General features: G+C 45.4%; 1 protein-coding gene across 3 annotated transcripts in view; it reads left to right on the top strand.

Moving 5' to 3' along the window:
* The window catches only part of LOC143828367 (KAT8 regulatory NSL complex subunit 1-like protein), a 36,602-nt gene that overhangs the window by 14,227 nt on the left and 1,893 nt on the right, over positions 1-20,482 (top strand). For all 3 annotated transcript variants that reach the window (XM_077318745.1, XM_077318747.1, XM_077318746.1), the window contains exons 7-14: positions 7,086-7,230; positions 9,607-9,717; positions 10,363-10,497; positions 11,443-11,579; positions 13,696-13,820; positions 16,282-16,336; positions 17,362-17,471; positions 19,072-19,225. In XM_077318745.1, coding sequence (XP_077174860.1) covers positions 7,086-7,230; positions 9,607-9,717; positions 10,363-10,497; positions 11,443-11,579; positions 13,696-13,820; positions 16,282-16,336; positions 17,362-17,471; positions 19,072-19,225 — 972 coding nt within the window. The remainder of the gene's footprint in view (positions 1-7,085; positions 7,231-9,606; positions 9,718-10,362; positions 10,498-11,442; positions 11,580-13,695; positions 13,821-16,281; positions 16,337-17,361; positions 17,472-19,071; positions 19,226-20,482) is intronic.

A 20,482-nucleotide genomic window follows, 5' to 3' on the forward strand; every position in this document is an offset into this window, starting at 1 on the left:
GCAGATTTGGATGCCGATTCCTGTCTCTTAAATTTTGTAATTAATATCCTGGTCTGGGTCCTGTCACTCCACTAAGCAAATTTGGGGACAATCCCTCCACCCTAAAGGGGCTTCCCTCCAATCCCAGAGAGAACATCACAGCTGTCTTGGAACTACAGAAGAGAAGGGAGGTATGGTGCAACCCCAAACACTGACCAGGACTATGTCGAGCCCTGAGAAGCTTGTGCCCCCTTCGTGTCTTACATGCCAGGGATTTGCTGAATAGCTTCTATGGATTCTAGTTATTTGGAAGGTAATATTATAGACTATTAAGGGCATTCTAATTCTTCATTCTTGTCATCTTTTTAAAAAAGTAAAATTCTGATTCTCCCTCAGAGTTGGAAGGCGTCTTTGGGTGTTTTTCACTCCAAGATGCCTTCCTATACCTCTGGGGAGAAGGACCCCTCACTGGTAAGCCACTGGTCAGGGTGTGTGTGATGTTGGAAGAGAGTTTTATGGATCCTGCGGGTTGCCAAAAAGACAAATAAGTGGGTTCTGGAAGCTAAAACAGCCACACGGAGGCTATTGGACTTTGGTCACATTACGAGAAGACCAGGCTCACTGGAAAAAGACAATAATGCTAGGAAAATTCCAAGGCAGCAGGAGAAGCGGAGAACTCAATATGAGATGGGTTCACTCTGTCAAGGGAGCCAGGGCCCCAAGACCTGAGCAAGACTGTAAAAGATAGGGTCATTAATTCATAAGAATTCATTCATAAGAATTACCGCCATGTTGGCTCCAGCATGTCCGTGGTTTTGTTGTCCTGTTTATTGGGGGGTTTATTGGACACTTGTAACCCGTCACGAGCCGGTCTTGGGAGAGGTGAGAAATAAATGTGATGATGATGATGATGGGAGAAGGTTTGTCAGTGAGATTAGCAAAAAACAACAAAACAAAAAAAACCCGTAGGCTCATCTGTCTGCAATCCTTTCTCAACCCATCCAACCGGAATCAGAAAAATCCATCCCCTTCCCTCTCCCATGGCATCCTAACTCAGGCTCTGGGAGTGAGAAAAGGCCCAAAGATGCTGGGAATACCATTTTGTGTGTGTTTGTGTGTGTGTGTTTGTATGCAGCTTTTTCACACACATGCAGGAGTGGCCCTAGGGATTTCCTCATGACTAACACAGCTGAAGAGGACAGCTTCCATCCAGTATTTGTGCAGGAAATCAGGATGGGAGCAACATTTGACCCTGTAGCGGTGTGTGGACATCAAAGAGCAAGTCCTCCCTCCTCCAATTTTTTTCTTAAAACATCAAGATTGCTTTTTTTCTTGCTCTGGAAGAGCAACTTATTAGCTGCACTTGTGAATATTTGGTCTTTGAGGGAACGTCGTGTGTTTATTTCATTCATTGAATTTAACATATACAGCTCAGCTATTTCCTTTGGTGAAGAGTCAAAAACCCCAAACTTGTAAGTAGTGCTGAAATCTTACTTACCCAATTAACATTCTTGTTCCTTGTTTTAGCTTCAGCCTGTAGTTTAGGAAAGGAGATGGGAATGCAAAAGGTTTTTTGAACACTTGTTTCGGGGGGAACGTGGTATCACGTGGTGTCTGTTTTTTAGTCTTAATATTTGTTTAGCTGGAAGAGCTTACACAGCTGGCAATGCTTCATTTGAGAGAAATTGAAATAGTATACGGTAATCCTTTTCCTCATTTTTGCTTTTCCAGACTAGTTTAGCTTCTTTGAAGCTTCTAGCTTCTTCTTTGAAGTCTTCAATATGTCTTTGGTACGTCTCAAATTAAAATTCCCCCCAAAATAAATAACTGTGTATTACCTGAACTGAATTAAATATTTATTTTTTCCCTTGCAGCTCAGGGAACGTGAATTGTGTAACGGTACAATATAAATTCAATAACTGTACATTAACAATGAAGTCTCGTCAACAAAGACAATAACTCCAAGATTTGCAACAGTAAACATTTTCCAACAGTTAACATTTTATGCCTGCAACCTTGCAGAGAGGGCCTGTCTAAAATGGGAGGAGGTTCTAGAGCCCCATAGATGTTGTTGCTGACTCCTATCAAATGCCTGGTGGATGAGCTCCATTTTACAGGCCCTGCGGAACTGTATTAGTTCTGACAGGGCCTGGATCTCTTCTGGGAGCCCATTCCACCAGATGGGGGCCAGGACAGAGAACAACCTGGCCCTGGTTCAGGCCAGACAGGCTTCCTTGGGGCCAGGGATCAGTAGACAGTTGCCATTGGCTGAGGCCTTCACCCCCCCCCCCCCAATGTTACCTCCTGGCTCTGGGATTCTGAATATGAAGTTTCTTTTCATTCACCATGGCTAGTAGCCCTTGATAGACTTATTCTCCATGAATCTATCAAGTCTGCTTTGAAAGATGTTTATTCCTGTGGCCATCACAACATCCTCTGGCAGCGAAGTCCACATTTGAATCACTGTCTGTGGTACGTGGTGGGGACAGGAGCCTCTCCAGCGTCAGTGATTGGGGGGGGATCATGTGGAATTCCCTGCTCCCCTGGAGTCTTGTGGGCCCACCTCTTGTTCTTTCCCTGAATTTCTCCCCATGCTTCTTAGAGCCAGTGGCCACTACTGGTTTAAAATAAGCTATTGGCTAGAGATCAGTTGTATTTGAAAATTGACTAATTGGAGGACTTCCCACTGAGGAAAGTTGATTTCTATTGAAAACGGACATTACCAGTTTGGTGTAGTGTTTAGGAGTGCGGACTTCTTTTTTTTTATAGTTTTATTATTTATTATTATATAAAGCATTTACAGAAAAATTAAGAAAAGAGCGACCAGCTGATGTGGTTTGCCATCTCTTTTAGCATACTTATTCAGTTCCCATCACATATTATTCCTAATCTAGAAGTTTTTACCATTTTTCTTAGCAAAGTGATTGTTAATACATATGAGAATATGATCTGTTATAAGAATATATTCTGTTATTATCTTAAATGATATAAGGTCAGTCCCCTTCATAAATTGGCCCTGACCTAGGAGTTACTGCTGCCGTCTTGTTAATACCTATGAAGTATAGTTTGTCATCCTCTTTTAGCATACATATTAACATACATATTCAATTCCCATCACATATTAATCCTGATCTAGGAGTTATTACCATCTTTCTTATGATCTATTAAAAGGATATATTCTATTATTGTCTTAGATGTTTGCGACAAGGACGCCATCGTGACCTTGAGCACACGCCGCTGTTGATCCGGGGAGGTCGGTATCCCAACCTCCCCACGGATCTGTAGGACCCTCGGTGCCGTTCCCGGTTCCTGGGGCGACCGGCGAGCAGATTTGCGTATCTGCTCAGGTCAGCCAGGTGCAGATGCTCCTGACCCTCGGCATGGCTTAAGAGCTGAACAGAAGTCCAGCTTTTACGGCGCCATCTTCAGTCGACTCCTGTCAGGAGTGCGGACTTCTAATCTGGCATGCCAGGTTCGATTCTGCGCTCCCCCACATGCAGCCAGCTGGGTGACCTTGGGCTCGCCACGGCACTGATAAAGCTGTTCTGACCGAGCAGCGATATCAGGGCTCTCTCAGCCTCACCCACCTCACAGGGTGTCTGTTGTGGGGAGAGGAATGGGAAGGTGAATGTAAGCCGCTTTGAGCCTCCTTCGGGTAGGGAAAAGCGGCATATAAGAACCAATTCTTCTTCTTCTTCAGTAATATCAGGGCTCTCTCAGCCTCACCCACCTCTCAGGGCATCTGTTGTGGGGAGAGGAAAGGGAAGGTGAATGTAAGCCGCTTTGAGCCTCCTTCGGGTAGGGAAAAGCGGCATATAAGAACCAACTCTTCTTCTTCTACCAGGTTGCCATTCTGGTAGAAGTCCCGACAGAGAAAAGAAAGAACGTATTAAGGAGATACTATTCTTGTTTTTGATAGTATTAAGTTTATTGTATTGCCTTTGGATAGGCTTCTTTTTCTGAGATTGTATTCACTTTGAAGCCGTCCTATTTATCTTGTTATTTCTTTCCCTGAATTTAGCAGGGTTGGACATATGTGACAGGGAAGATCTGTCGTTTTAAGTCAAATTTCACTGCCAGCAGCCGTAATACAAACGGCTTTTTTTCACCCTGAAATTGCAGTCAGATCTCCATTCTGCATATCACACCATAAAATATCAGCTAGAATTGCAAGGGAGAGATCACCAATCTGGTTTCTTTTTTTTTTTTTTTCCAATGCAATGGTAACATCTCTCTAGGAACGTGGTTTAAATAAAAATGTTTGACTGGAAAAAGGGCCTCTGAATTTGGTTTGGCTGCTTTCCTGGATCTGGTACTCTTTCAGATCATGATGTCTGGCAATAAAAAAACTAAAAAACAAAACCAGTCTGTAGTTATCAGCGCGTGAGGTGAATGGAGTTCGACTGTCTGGGATTTTATGCCACAAAAACAAACAAATGGAGAGGCTGACTTTTTGTTTTTTGTTTTCTTAAACAGCAACTGGGCTTTCCTTTGTCAAATTTCGAAATAAACATTCTTTGGCAATTCAAAACTTTTACCCCTCTTTCCAACTGTTTCTACTGGTTCCAAACAATGGTTTGCATTCCTTTGTTGTTTTTCAGGAACCATGCAATTTCACAGCTTGCAAAAATAATTACAGTTTCTAGAAATGGTAGAGGTGGTTTATTTGAATAGCATCCATACTTTTTCTTTCTCCTTCTGCATTTAAACTGATCTTCCCCCCCCTCCCTCCCCCCCAACTTAAAAGACCTGAGTGGAATTCTGGGTAGACCTGCTTAAGATTCCGATTCAGAGTAAGTAACAGAATCAGAATAAGATAGCCAAGGAAGGTGCCATGCAAGCATTTAAGGGTTGCTGTTTTTTTTCCTTTCTAATGGCTTGTAAGATTTCTGGACCTGTTGTGCTGGAAATGACCTCAAAAACCATGTAGCTCCTGAGGGGCCTCTTGCTGTACAGCATGTTTTCTCAAGCTTATTTTCAAGCTATCCAGATTGTCTGCAAACATTAAAGACTAATGTCCGACGTGCAGTATATTTGACTTTAAAATAGAAGCTTGTCTCAGAGATGCATGAGAGTCTTGTCCCAGCTTCCTCCCCGCCCCCCCGGCTGATTTCTGTTCAAGTCTGCTGTTTTTATATATCTCATTGTCACAATAGCTTTTTAGTATTCCTGGCCCCAGGGAAGCGCACCTGGCCTCGACCAGGGCCAGGGCCTTTACGGTCGGTAAAATGAGTACCCAGCTTGCTGGGGGGTAAACGGTAATGACTGGGGAAGGCACTGGCAAACCACCCCGTATTGAGTCTGCCATGAAAACGCTAGAGGGCGTCACCCCAAGGGTCAGACATGACTCGGTGCTTGCACAGGGGATACCTTTACCTTTACCAGGTCTACATTTGAGGCTGGGCAGCCAGGGAGATCTGGGCTCCTCCTATAGAAGCAGCGGTGGCGAATTCCATCTGCGCCCTCTTCCTCCCTCCACCTCTAAGATGATATTGGGGTATTGCTAGAGCTGGGACGGGTTTGCTACTGTGTCTTATGAGTTTTATATAAATAATCTGATTTTATGTCTGTTTTTAAGGAGATCTTATTGGGGGTTTTATTAGATGACGCCACTCCCTGAAGGCTCGCGGCGGGTAATACATTGAAAATGGATGGATAGATGGATAGATGGATGGATAGATGGATGGATGGATGGATGGATGGATGGATGGATGGATGGATGGATGGATAGATGGATAGATGGATAGATAGATAGATGTGGAAAAGCTGGGATTGTGAGGAATGCAATTGAATTTTTGCAGAATTTTTGTTTCAAACAAATGTCAATGCTGCCCATTCTGCTTTATCTCTGTGAGGAAGAGCCCCCCCCCCCAAAAAAAACAAGTCAATCACACTTCTGTGATGTTCCTTGGTTACTGCTGAGGATGCTGTGGCAGAGCTCCTGCGCTGTGCGGCTGGAAGTAATCAAAAGTTGAGGCCAAATTTGAAAGCTGAAATCTTAGAACCTTCTTGACGCATCGGTCAAAGTCATGGGAGCCACTGAAGAACAGTGGTGTTGATTCCCGTGGCCTTGACTAGTTTCATTTGGAAATTACTACACATTGATGTCCATTGAGGCCAGGTAATTAAGCTTCAGGGGTAAGCGCGTAAACGCTCGATTTAGTTTCTCACGTCGGTTTGTATACATTCTCTTGATAATTTATATGCCATAAATTAAAATGTTGGGCTCTGGTTGCAGAGAAGACTCAGAGAGTTGTCAAGAACCGTAGTAAGAATGCTTGCTTTCTGTAGATGTTTCTGCAGCACATGGGTTGTGAGAGTCCTGCATAGTACAGGGGGTTGGACTAGATGACCCAGGAGGTCCCTTGCAACTCTATTATTCTGTGATTCTATGGTTCTGCATGAGGTGAGACTTCTCTACACTAAAAATTCTCTATACTATACATTAGAAAGCTAAAGAATCACCATAATCAGCTCCTTATTGTGGCCTAAGCAGCCATATTGTTTTTTTTTCTTCAGATGGTTTGGTAAATGTTTCTCTCCATTCTGTGGTAAATTGTTTAAATTTTATCCCACAGAACTTTCTATAGAGAGCCGGCTTGGTGAAGTGGGTAAGAGCGGTGGCCTCTAATCTGGAGAGCTGGGTTTGCTTCCCCGCTCCTTGAAATGCTGCCAGCTGGGTGACCTTGGGCCAGTCACAGTCGTGTTCACAGAGCAGTTCTGTCCAAGCTCTCTCAGCCCCATCTACCTCACAGGAAAGGAAGGGAAATTGAAAGGCATGAAATTGGGGTCACTGGGGGTGGGCAGGTAGTTGTGAATTTCCTGCATTCTAGATGACCCTGGAGATCCTGTCCAACTCTATGATTCTATGGAAGCCGATTGTGAGCTGCTTTAAGACTCCTTCAGGTCGTGAAAAGCGGGATATAAAAACCAACTCTTCTTCATCTTCTTCATTCTAGAACCCAAATAAAGAGGTTGTGATGAAAGCTGAGACTTGTTCCCTTGATCCAGATCTTACCATGAAAATAAACTACATATTTTCTTCCAGTTGAGCTTCATATAAAACCTGGCCTGGTTTTAAATGAAATCTGTGTGTCTCCTTGCAGGCTATGCCACTGAGAGATGCTTTGCTTCATTCTGCCACAGAGAAGGTGGATCCAGACGGCACTTGGAATACTTACGAGCACCGTAGCAAGCAGCTGATGCTAGGACTCGACTCCTCATTCCACCCCATCTTATCGTTTCCATCAGGTAAAATGGGCCCTTGCTATATTCAGGGTCAGCCTTAACAGGAAGTTGTGGCACTGATAGCATATTGAAACAAATCATCATCATCATCATCATCATCATTATTATTATTATTATTATTATTATTATTATTATTATTATTATTATTATTATGTGCTGGGAACAGTGGAATATAAATGCGATAATAAGATTTAAAAATAATATAAATAACATTGTTACTATTATTAATATTACTTGCTTAACGCCGCTCTCGGCCAGCTGGCTCATAGCGGTTTACAACAATAAAAATCACAATACAGTACAAACAATCTAACAACCTTCTCAGTACATCCATAACCCAAGTCAACGGGCCCCCATCCCAGTAGGCCTGATGCCTTGGGGATCGCGCAGAGAAGGGGCCCAGTAGATATTCCCCGCCTGGTCCTCAACCAAATGCCTGGTGGAAGAGCTCCATCTTGCAGGCCCTGTAGAACTGAGACGCTTCCGTCAGGGCCCTCAGCTCTTCTGGGAGCTGATTCCACCAGTTACGGGCCAAGACCCATTAAATCCCAGGCAGGCATCCCAGGACCCACCAAGTAGGGGCAAGGCCAACAAAATCTTTCTGTACAGTAAGAACAATTTTGGAGAAAGAGCTTCATAAGAATAGCATTTTTCTGTGCCGAAGTTTTGTGGGGTACAATCCACATTCCACTGAACTTCCATTGTTGGGTATATTTTAAACACATTGATTCTCTCTCTCTCTTTCTCTCTCACAGGTCCCTCCCCAAACCCTGCCTTTCTTGGGTTCCCCCCCCCCCAAAAATAATATCCAGCCCAATTCAGAGCTGACAGCCCTACCAATATGACAGACTTCCTCTAAGGATTAGGTGGATTGCTGAACTCTCTGTTGGGGTGGAGCCTAAGAAAGGCAGGACATCCTTCATAGTTGCTTGCTATAGTATGTCCTCTACTTCAATGGCAACACAAGAACTGAGGGAAGAGTGCTTGCCCCTCCTCCATCACATGACCCTTTGGACAGGAAAAGCTTTGCTGAAGTAGGGGAGGGGAAGCACTCTTTTGCTCTAGAACTGTATAAAGTATGCTAGCTCCTCTCTGTGGCTGGCCTGAGAAAGCCCAGTCCCCATGTGGGACTGCACTCTACCACTATCACGTTACTGTTTCTTAACTCTCTGAATAGCTTCAAACACCCATGTATTCTTTCCCCAGCTAGAGTCACCAGTGTCTGTGTTTTCTCTGTTCTCTATGAGAAAACCTGTGTTAACGTGTGTATGAAATAAAATGTTATTTATTATATTTTGTTGAAAACAGTTGTATCCCACCTTATCTCCTTTGGCCTCTAGGTGGTGCATAGTGTAGTAGCCAAATTGCAAAGATATAAATTAACCACATCAGAACAGATTAACATACACAAGTCACTGATTTTAAAAGCATTCAGATTGAGCACACCAGGACTTAAAACACACAGGACCAACAAGCTCATGGGCTGGGCTGATTTTGCACTTACTTTGTTTATTCCGTTGTGGATCCTGCTGAATTCAGATTGATTTGAACTCGGGTCTTCCTCTACCCCCCCCATTGAAATAGAAAAGTGTTCTGCATGTGATTAGGGAAGCTTAGAAGGGGGGGGGGGGAGCCAAGCACAGCAGGAGCTGCTTTCTTTCTTTTCTTGAATGGGGGGTGGGGGGCAGGAGAGGATTGGGAAAGCAGAGGAGGGAAAATAAATCCAAGAGGAAAATCTCTGCTGAGAGAAGTTAAGGTTTCCCCTTTAAGGGAAGCCTTGCAACCTGGGAACGAGGAAGCCTTTGAACTGACACCCTGGCCAATCAGGGCTTTTCTGCAGCGTTGGAGGCTTGAGGCAGCAAGTTAGTTCGGGGAAAGCAGACAGTTGCACACTTACTCATACTGATTTTTCAAATATCTAGGGTTATATCCACTCCAGGATATTGTGGGGGAAAGGTAGGGTCACTCCGGATCAATCCTGCTTGTTGCGGAGGGAAAATTTAAATTGCCCAAAATCAAAATGGAAATCGTATTCAGTGTAGACAGCAGGGACTGAATCGACCTGGGATTGGAATAAAATCTCCGTGCACATTCAGCCCTGGTCTGCTGAAGAAGTTCCCCTGGCACCCAATTATTTCTTGGAAGAGGACTGCATAGCAGCCTCCCTAAATGTAGCTGAGGTAGGATCCCCTCATGCATTCTTCTGTCAGGCCAAAATCTGATGAGATCGGGCTAGCTAGGGCCATCCAGGTCAGGACACACAGTTAATTAGTACTGGGGACGAGCCATGGAATACACAGAACACATGCAAGTTCCTATAGATATACTTTGGTATGAGGTTTTAATTCCTTCCGTGTAACATAGCTCTGTCTTTTTCAGATATTCCTCTTCACGTCCATTTGAAAGCATTGCTTCAGAAATGCGACATCAAAGGTGACCCTTTTGAAACTGCCACCCTTGGCTTGGAGTTTGAAATGTCTCCATCTAATGGTATGCAATACCGTCCCCTTCATTCCCTATCCCATACTGTTTTTCTCCCATGTATGTAGAAGAAGAAAAGTTGGATTCTTATATGCCGCTTTTCTCTACCCAAAGGAGGCTCAAAGTGGCTTCCATTCTCCTTCCCTTTCCTCTCCCCACAACAAGACACCCTGTGTGGGAGGCGAGGCTGAGAGAGCCCTGATATTCCTGCCCGGTCAGAACAGCTTTATCAGCGCCGTGGCGAGCCCAAGGTCACCCAGCTGGCTGCATGTGGGGGAGTGCAGAATTGAATCCGGCTCTCCATATTAGAAGTCCACACTCCTAACCACTACACCACACTGGCTCTCCTCACTGTATATTGACAATGGATGAGAGTTCATGAAGCATAGAATTTCGGGTGCTGTGCACTTTGCATTCTTCAAAGGAAGGGCTCTGCAGCTGAAACAAATATCTAAAGTATATTCCTCACCTCCCATCCCACTTAGTTTTGCAGAATATCAAGGTTTTCAAGGACTGACCATCTTCTAGGGGGAAAGCTGTATTTTAAAAAATTAAAACATTTTAATCCCATCCCCCCCCCCCCATTTAGCCTCCTTGTGTATTTATTTTTAAGAAGGAAGACCCAGCAATAAAAGAATGCTTGTTCTCTCGTAGAATGCTGTCAGTACAAAGCTTCTCAGCAGTGGGGCTGTGGACACCAGCCCGGTTCCAACCGTCACCCGTTGTCCGAAACAACCACGCAGCTCCCTGAAGGAAGGAAGAAAAGACATTTAAGTGAGAGAGAAATTGGTGAGCATTTTCTCATTGTGAAATGAAATAGATGGAGAGGTATGTGAACACACAACATTGTTCATTTGGGGATGAGCCAACCTACCTTTATCTGCCCCATGAGTCATAACTGCCTTGATTTATTTATTTAGATTTCTAGACCGCCCATTTCTTTGCAGCTCTGGGCGGTTTACACTGAACATTATATAACTTACATGGAACATTATACAGACTATAGCATCAAAACAACTTTCAATAAAGCATCAAATTTTGATTACAAAACCACATTTATAATATAAATAACAATTAACAGTAACATTGGGAGAGTCATGGGCGAGCGTCTGGGGGGACCAGCGGGTGTTCTGAGTCCGTTGGCCTCAAGCGAATGCCTGGCGGAAGAGCTCCCTCTTTCCTCATCCCCCTCCTTGGCAAAACCCTGCACAGCTTCCAGGCATGGCTCAGTTGCCCAGTGGGTACCCTCAAGGACTTGTGGGAGGGTGCTTCACTTTCCCCTATATCTCACTCCTCACACGATTCCTTCTCCTGGCAGTTCCCATATCCTACTTTTTCCCTGCTTCCTTTTCTCCTTCCCACCCACCACTATCTGGAATAGTACTTAGGGGCAGGGGGGATAGAACTTTGCGCCCCTAATCTTCTAAGTTCCCAAGGAGATCCTGCTTGCTGTCCCCATCACTGACTGCAAGCCCATTACTGCCTTTGTGCCTGGCAAAGTAACTTGGAATCAGAACAGCTTTATCAGTGCTGTGAATGGCCCAAGGTCACCCAGCTGGCTGCATGTGGAGGAGGAGTGTGGAATCAAACCCGGCTTGCCAGATTAGAAGTTGGCACTCCTAACCACTACACCACGCTGGCTTTCACCAGCTTCCCATATCACCAGAGATGTCCTGAGCATTAATTTATATATTTCCATTGCAGCCCATAAAGGAATCTTACTTTTTCTTTTAGTGGTGGGAGATAGCAACCACAACCACAGATTGGAAGCATTTCCCTTCCAGCAAGAAGAACAGGAATCCCATAATAACCATTTCACAGGAACAACCAATGGCGATATTTCTCGATCCGTTGATGGCGTGTCATCACAGGTAGGCTAAGTAATAAACCAGGGGATTAACAGCTTCCTTGAGTGATGTGGCACAAAGTGTGGTCTCAAGGCCTATGGCCTAGCCAGTCTGCTAACCTTGGCACATGGGAGGGGGGTAGAACATTCTGCCCCTGGGCGAGGGCCCCTTCAACGATGCTAAGAATATTTTCTCATTGAATAGACGAGTAGGATTCTAAGTGCAAATCTGTTTAGAACTGTGCTGCAAGGTGGGTGCCCTGAGTCTCCCCCCCGGCTTTTACCAGTAGTTATTTATTTATTAAAACATTTATACTCTGCTTTTACAATAATAGTTAAAACAAAAAATAGAATAGCAAATCCCAGACCTCTTCCCCCTACCCCCTTAAAGATGCCTGCAATTCAGTCCTCTCAACATTCCTGGCAAACAGATAGGCCTTTCAGAGCCTCTTGAAGATCTCCAGGGATGCCTCTCCCCCAAAGTCCATTCCACAGGGATGAAGCCAAGGTGGGAAAGTCCCAGGCTCTGATAGATGTCAAACTGGTCACTATAAGTGGTGAGATAGCCATCTGATGGTTCAACTGATGACCATTGTCGAAGCACAGGGACATATGAAAGTTTTTCAAACATTGTGCTGTAGCGTTTTCAGTGTTGCCAGAAATATCTAGAACATAAGAGAAACCATGTTGGATCAGGCCAACACTCAGTGTCCTACAGTGGCCAAAACCCAGGTGCCATCAGGAGGTCCACTAGTGGAGCCAGAAGCCCTCCCACTGCTGCCCCACAAGCACCAAGAATACAGCGCATCACTGCCCCAAACATAAGAGAAGCCATGTTGGATCAGGCCAATGTCCCATCCCATCCAACACTCTGTGTCACACAGTGGCCAAAACTCAGGTGCCATCAGAAGGTCCACCAGTGGGGCCAGAATTCCAGAAGTTCTCCCAAACATACTATTTAGGAGCATAAACTTTGCCTCCTAGTAACTCTAACTGACTCCTCTGTGTGCCCTACCAAGTAGTGAGGAGGGGAGTGTGTTTCTCTCTTCCTTACTTTCTCCGCCACTCCCTCCCGCTCTTTCTCTCTCCCTTCTTTTCTCCCTCCCTCCCTTCTCTTCTTTTCTCCTCTTTTCCACCTTCCTTTCTCCCTTTCTTTACTTCTTTAATCCCCTTCCTTTCTTTCTTCCTCTTATCTTTCCTTTCATTTTCTCCCTTTCGTTCTTTCCTTCCTTCCTGCTTTTTCTTTCTTCCTCCCTTCCCCCTTTCTCTTTTCATTCCTTCCTTTCCTCCCTCCCTCCTTCTCCCGCCCTGTCATTGTTTTTCCCCTTCCTTTCTTTTTTCTCTCCCTCCCTTCATTTTTCTTTCCTCCTCCTTCCTTCCTTTCTTCTCCCTCTCTCCCCTTCTTCCTTCCTTATTTCTGTCCATCTTCCCTCGTTTCCCTTCCTCCTTTTTCTTTCTTCCTCTCTCCCCTCTTTCTCTTTTCCTTCCTTCCTTCCTTCCTTCCTTCCTTGCTTGCTTCCTTCCTTCCTTCCTTCCTTCCTTGCTTCCTTCTCCCTCCCTCTCATTGTCTTTCCCCCTTCCTTTCTTTTTTCTCTCCCCCCTCCCTCCCTTCCTTTTTCTTTCTTCTCCCTCCCTCTTTCTGTCTATCATTCTTTCTCTTTCTTTTCTTCTTTCCTTCCTCCTCCTTCATTCCAGCTGTTTTCTCCCAATGAACTGGGGCATAGAGATCAGCTGTTATTCCTGAAGATCTCCAGGCCCCAACTGAAGGTTGGTAACCAAGCTGCCTGCATATGGAGGGGGATCGGGGGATCAGACCTGGCCCTTAAGAATAGAGTGTGCTTCTCTTTAATCACTTCACTGTGCTGGATCTCAAGTTGGAGCAGGGATGGGGGGGCAGCACCCAGGGAGGACACAGTGCAAGCCTGCATCCTAGTGCCCGTTGCATTCCTGGGTGTAACGGGCTTTGTCCCTAGTAATAATTGCTAAAAGAGAGATGTATTGTACAATGTTTTGTTTACACAGCATACTGATCTATTCTACCTTCAGAGAGCTAGTTCTTTCACTAGTTCTGTGCCATCAAAATATCCTTTTAACTTTCTACATACTGTAAGCTCAGAAAATCTCCAATTGTTTTTAAACAGCTCAATTCAAGGCGGAGACTGAGGAGCGAGAGCTCCTACGACATTGATAACATAGTTATCCCGATGTCTCTGGTTGCACCGTCTAAACTGGAGAAGCTGCAGTATAAAGAGATTCTCACTCCAAGGTACTTTGTTGTTAAGTTTTCGCTGGAATTTCACACCCAGGATCAGTCCTCAGAGTTTGAGGGCTAATTGTCCTCTCCTTCAGTTGGTTCACAGTCTGCTTTGGGGTCCCCAGGTATTGACCTCCTGAGATATCTGGAGGGAGAGACATTCCATTATTGATTTATGGGCTCTGTAGCCTTACCCAGTCTATGGTTCTGGTTATTTATGGTCCCATTGTGTGTCCGCAGCCATTACTGCAGCCAAACCAGGTTAGGTCTCGTGAGAACTGGGGTCAAATTCCCATCAAGCATGATGTTCACAGGATAACCTTGAGGAAGGCGCCTGGGCTGATTCTGCACTTACTTTGTTTATTCCATTGTGGATCCTGCTGAATTTGATCGATTTGAACTCGGGTCTTCTCTATCCTTCCCCCCCCATTGAAACAGAAAAGTGTTCTGCACGTGATTAGGGAAGAAGGGGGGGGAGCCAAATGCATCAGGAGCCTCTTTCTTTTCTTGAAGGGGAGGAGGGAGAGAGGATTGAAGACAGCAGAAAAGGGGGAATAAATCTGAGAGGAAAATCTCTGCAAAGAGAAGTTAGGTTTCCCCTTTAAGGGAAGCCTTGCAACCTGTGAACGAGGAAGCCTTTGAACTGATGCCCTGGCCAATCAGGGCTTTTCTACAGTGTTGGAGGCTCGAGGCAGCAAGTTAGTTCAGGACAAGGAGAGAGCTGTACCTTTACACAGGCCGATTTTTTAAATACTGAGGGTTATAGCCATTTCTGGATATCGCGGGGGAAACATAGGGTCACTCTGGATCAATCCTGCTTGATGCAGAGTAAAAATTTAAATTGATCATAATCAAAATGGAAATCGCATTCAATGTAGATGGCAGGTACTGAATCGACCCGGGATTGAAATAAAAGCTGCATGCAGATTCAGCCCTTTTCTCAGCCCAGCATATTTTACAGGATTGTCGTGAGGATAAAACAAGGAAGAACAGTTTTTCGGGGCTCTGTAGCCCAGTCCATGTTTATTTTATTCATGCATATATTTGTACCCCATCTTTCCTCCTGTTGGGGACCCAAAGTGGCTTCATGGTTCTCCATTTTATCCTCACACAACAGCCCTGTTAGGCAAGGTGAGGGTCTGAGAGCGTGATTGGTTTAAGGTCACCCAGTGAGCTTCCATGGCACTTGTGGGGATTTGAACCTGGGTATCCCAGATACTATTTATTAATTTGCTTGTTTGATTATGTTAATAGTTTGTATACCATCCCTCCTTATGGAGAGGTTCAGGGAGGTTCACAACAGAAAACCAACAGCAATAAAACATCATTATCATTCATTCAAGGCCATTCACGGTCTATCTCCTAAAGCCTGTATGAAGTTTGTCTGGCCTCAACCAGGGCCAGGGCCTTTTCAATCCTGACCACTCCCTGGCAGAATGCACTCCCGGAAGAGCTAAGGGCCCTATTGGAGCTGTCACAGTTGTGCAGGGGAACTCCTCCACCAAGTGTTTGGTTAAGGCCAGGGCAAGAAAAATCCCTGGGTCCCTCCTCCAGACACCTCCAGGCATCTTTTGCCAACCTTAACATCTACCTCGAGGCATGGAGTCAGGTGGGAGGGGGTTCCTTGAGTTGGGTACTGATTTTGGTGTGTGTGTGGGGGGGTTAATTGTTATAGGATTCTGCCACCTTTGGTTGTAACTTAATTGTATTTTAAAGTTTAATTGTCTAAGCCTCCACGAGCCAGCTAGCCCGAGAGCAGCGGTTAATAAATCTAATCTAATAAATAATAAATAAAAACCATCACAAAAGCAGCAGTAATTATCCCCCTTCCACACCCCTACTCATCTCTCTCAACCATCAGGCTGGTGGTTCATTGGTGGGTTCCCAAGGAGGGGGAAAGACCACTGTATAGAAACTTAGGAGGAGGGAAAGGAAAAAGGAAAGGAGGAAGGCAAGGCTCAATTGGCTTTTAGGCTGCCATGGTCTCAAAAATATGCCCTGCAGAACTTTGTTAGCTTTGTCTGGGCCTGGGTCTTGTCTGACAACTCTAACCACTACACCCCTTAGGCTCTCTCCTATGCCGATGTAGCAGTAGATCAGAGGCAGACCTGCCTTCTTTCCCTGCTGCCTGTGTTGTTATTTGGGGTAGAGGTGGCGTGTGATGGCCTGAAGGAACTGTGCTTTCTCACCCCTTCCCTTTGGGACATGCACCAAAATCCGTCATGCTACCAAACCATCCGACTAAATCACAGGCACGCCCCCTACCACAATGCTCCCTCGCTCGGGGCCAGAGACAAGTTCACGTTCCCCTGCCGCCCATGGCTCCGAATTAACACAAACCTTTCCTACTGAAGTGAGTGTAATTAATTTGTTTGCTGAATAAGGGCCTTTGTTGAGAGAAGTCGTTTTTTCACAGTGTGATAAGAAAATGGGTTTAGATTTCCTGAGCTAAGTTTGCTTTTCTCGCCAACAGCTGGAGAACTGCTCGCCTGGTGCCTTTGACAAATCTTCGTGAAGATGAAGAAAAGGTAGACAGTATCTCCCCCGCCCATCGGACAATCTGTAACTTTGCTTCTCTTCCCTAGTCAGCAATCGCAGCATGACATCAAGTCTCAACCGACTCCTGGCTATCTCAGGACCATGGGCTTTCCAAGGCTAGAGATGAGCTATGCCTTCTCCTGCAGTCCTCCTGGGACTGATAAAATATCAGGCTCCCATCCGAGGACTAACCAGGGCTGAGCTTGTTTAGCTTGCTAGCTCTGACAAAGTCAAGCTACTCAGGGCTATTCAGGCTCCTAATAAGTCCCTTTGCTTGAAAGATTTGATTCCTTAGAGCAGCGGTCCCCAAACATTTGAAGGTTGAGGACCGCCTCTGGGGGTGAGAAAGAGCCGGTGGCCTGGGTGCCACGCATGCGCATTAGCGCCCCCTGGTGGTGAATACGCGCATGCGCGGCAGCTCCACACGTGCGCGTTTGTGTCCGCCAGCGTGCCGGCGGCCACGGCTGCCTCTCACCCTCCCTCTAGCAGCAAGAAGCTGGCCGGGCCACGAGCGAAGCAAGCTGCATAAACCTCTGGCCCAGAAACTCCTTTCTCTGTGGCTTTTTTAATCCCCCCCCCCCTTAGTGCATTTGGCAGTGATTGCTTAACTCTGTACCTTGTTTCATTACTTGTATCTCTAAGCATCTCTGACCGTTTTGTTGCCTCATTTCTTTTCTTGTTTGCACTGTGAAGATTTAAGCCGCATTATGTGCCGACCTCACAGACTTAGTTTTTTTATGGGTTCGTTCCTGTTCTCCTGGCACTTCCAAGTAAAATTGGGGTCAGCAGGCAGCCAGTTCCGCTTTCATGTTATTAAAAAACAACAACAACAGATGCACGTTTCTCTTTCATGCCTCAATATCCCAGGGAGCATTTAACGTGTCTCAGAAATGAATGGATTCAATCTGTGTGTCTCTCATGCATCTGTATTGCAGTGATAACCTTTCAGTGACCTTTGTTTCAGCTGCTTTTTCCACTCCTCATAACATTTGCCGCTTGGGCTCTTAATACGCAGGCCGAAGATCTGTCCGACGAAGCGTATTCTTCACGGCACGCAAACTATGAAGAGAAGGAGAGAGCCCGGTGGTCACTCTGGGAGCAATGCCAGTGGCCCAAGCGCAACAGGCAGGTGGCATTTCATGGCTGCATAACCCTTCTTGTTCACCAGGGTTAGCCTTTACTGTGCCTTGACCCAGATAGCCTGCTCTCAGCAGATCCTGGAAGCTGGTGGCGGCCAGCTGTTGTACTCTCTCATTGCCCCTGCCGGTAGTCGTTCCGTTATAGGGCAGGGCTTATTGTTACCGCCATGTTGTATTACTGTATTTTTGTATTAGTTAATTTTAGTTGGGCTTTTAATGGGGATTTTTATGTATGTGGGTTTTTACCACGTAACCCACCATAAGCCAGCTTGCTGGGAGTGGCAGGAAACAAGCCTGCCTATGAATGAATGAATGAACGAACTATTATTATTATTATTATTATTATTATTATTATTATTATTATTATTATTATTATTATTATTAATATTAATATTATTAATATTATTAATATTATTAATATTATTAATATTATTAATATTATTAATATTATTAATATTATTAATATTAGATTTATTACCTACCACTCCTGAGGGGCTCGTGGCAGGTTACAGAATGAATGAATGAATGAATGAATGAAAATAAAATAGAATAAAATAAAATAGAATAAAATTAAATTAAAAAGCAAGGTTGGCCTCGGTTAGTATTTGTACGAGACCACCAAGGAAGTCCAGGGTCGCTACAGAAAGGCAGGCAATGGCAAACCACCCCTGCTGATCTCTTGCCTTGAAAACCACATGAGGTGTGGTCATAAATGAGCTGTGACTTGAGAGCGGGGGGCAAAAAGGTCTTAATTATTGCTTTACAAACAGAGATATGTGGGCTCAATCCTTGGGGCTACTTCTGGTGCTCCCCTTGCTACAGAGAAGACAGCAATTCCAAACCAAAGTGCCCCATCACCTTCCCCTGCCTGCAGCTCCAGCTTGGCCTCATCTCTTACCCCCAAGCGTCCCACTGCGAAGTCCTGAAGCACAGCACTAGAGATGTACACACATAAAACAAATCTTTTTTTTTTATTGGTTCAACTTGGTTAGTCCCAAATCCTATTATTTTTGCTTCTGCCTGGACAATAATAGAAGCAGAAAAATATGTCTCAAGCTGGCGATGGCAAACAGAACTGTTTATTCCAATTTACATGTCCTCCATGTTTCGCTGGTTGGACAATAATAGACAGATGTTAATTCCCGAAATATTCTCAGAGAAGCCAGGAACCAGAGATCAACTCTAAGAGAATGCTTATTCAGTTTACTTTTACAGGGGGGGGGGAGACCTTTGGAATCTAACCATTATCACAGTGGGCAGTTGGTGGGGACTCCGAGCCTCTTGCTGGCAGGAGCTCCTGGATGGCTATGGTGCAGCTGGTAGGAATGACCCTTGCCAGAAGTCCCTCCTCTTAGTAGGGTTGCCAGCCTCCAGGTGGGGTCTGCAGGTCTCCAGGAATTACATCTGATCCCCACACGACCTACATCACTTATTTATTATTTATCTAAAATAATTCTTAAACGACTCCTGGAGAAAACGGCTGCTTGGGAAATCCTCATTTATCCACTCAAAACAGGGAAAGGATCTGACTTGCCATCATCCATCTGGTTCAAAAGAAACTGGAGCTCTGTTTTGTTTCATTCTAGAACATACAGCCGAAACTCAGAGGGATACGATCCAGCGCTGAAACACGACAGCTCTGATCTTGCCTACCAGTTTGGTGAACCTGCTGCTGAGATTTCAGAAACGGACAGTGCTCTCTGCTCGAGCATCCCGCGGTCATTAGAAAGGAACCAAGAAGTAAGGCTCAGAAGTCTAGCTTGTGATAGTGGGCTTTAAGTGGGTGGCTGAGGGTTCCTCTTGGAATTAGCAAAATAAATATAAATGATTTAAATGCTCGTCCCACTCTTTTCCATTGCGTCTTGGTTTGAGCTCCCCAGTTTGGGGTTGTACAAAATATTCTTAATACATTCATGTTAAGTGTTAAGCTTTACTGGTTACTGTTTATTAAGATCTGATATTTCAGCAAGGAGGGAAGCTCATCAAATACAGTGGCTGTTTTGGCCCCTGAAAAGGAGGGGAGGGGAAATGAGGGCCTGCTGTGATCAGGATCAGGCCATGCAGCCTTTGTAAATCGGTGGTCCCCAACTACGTGTGCCAGTCCGTGAAGGCCCTGGCACTGGGCCGCGGCTCCCCGTCCCCCCCGCAGTAAGAAACTTACCAGGCCGCAAGCTTGCGGACCGGCAAGCTTCTTACTGTGGGAGGGGGGGGGGGAGAGGGAAGCAGGGTCGCGCACGCGCACGGGCAGCCGAAAACGCGCATGTGCGAAAGTGCCGTATATGTGCGTTTTCGGCCGCAAATGCGTGGCATGTGCGGCCGGGCATTCACCCTCCTTGCTGACGCCGGTCCCCAGCCTGAAAAAGGTTGGGGACCACTGTTGTAAATGACTTTAAAATATCAGTGGCAGCCACGAGGATGACAATATGCCTGGTTTGGCCCTAAACTGTGAATTGTGCTTGAGAGCCAATGTGGCGTAGTGGTTAAGAGCAGTGGACTCTCATCTGGAGAACCGGGTTTGATTCTCCACATGCAGCCAACTGGATGACCTCGGGCTAGTCACAGTCGTCTTAGAGCCCTGTTTCACCTACCTCGCAGGGTGTCTGTTGTGGGGAGAGCGAGGGAGAGGTGTTTGTAATCCACTTTGGTACTCCTCTGGATAGAGAAAGGCAGGGCATAAAAAAAAATTCTGCCGTCCGAGTGCTACATCAATTTCCACCTATCTTCAACCTTTTCTATAACATACTTGGAATGGATGGTTTCAGAACCAGCAATTGATGAGCTAGAGATGGTGACTGTTGAAACAGGACTGGGAGGGATCCAAGAACACAAGAGAAGCCACGTTGGGTCAGGCCAATGGCCCCTCTAGTCCAACACTCTATATCAGAGTGGCTGAAAGTCAGGGGCCATCAGATGTTCCACCAGTGAGGCCTGAATTTCAGAAACCCTCCCATCTTTGCTCCCCCTCTCCCAAGTCCGAATCCCCACTCTGCCTTGAAC

This window comes from Paroedura picta, unplaced genomic scaffold (assembly GCF_049243985.1).
Source record: "Paroedura picta isolate Pp20150507F unplaced genomic scaffold, Ppicta_v3.0 Ppicta_v3_sca22, whole genome shotgun sequence".
NCBI lineage: Eukaryota > Metazoa > Chordata > Lepidosauria > Squamata > Gekkonidae > Paroedura > Paroedura picta.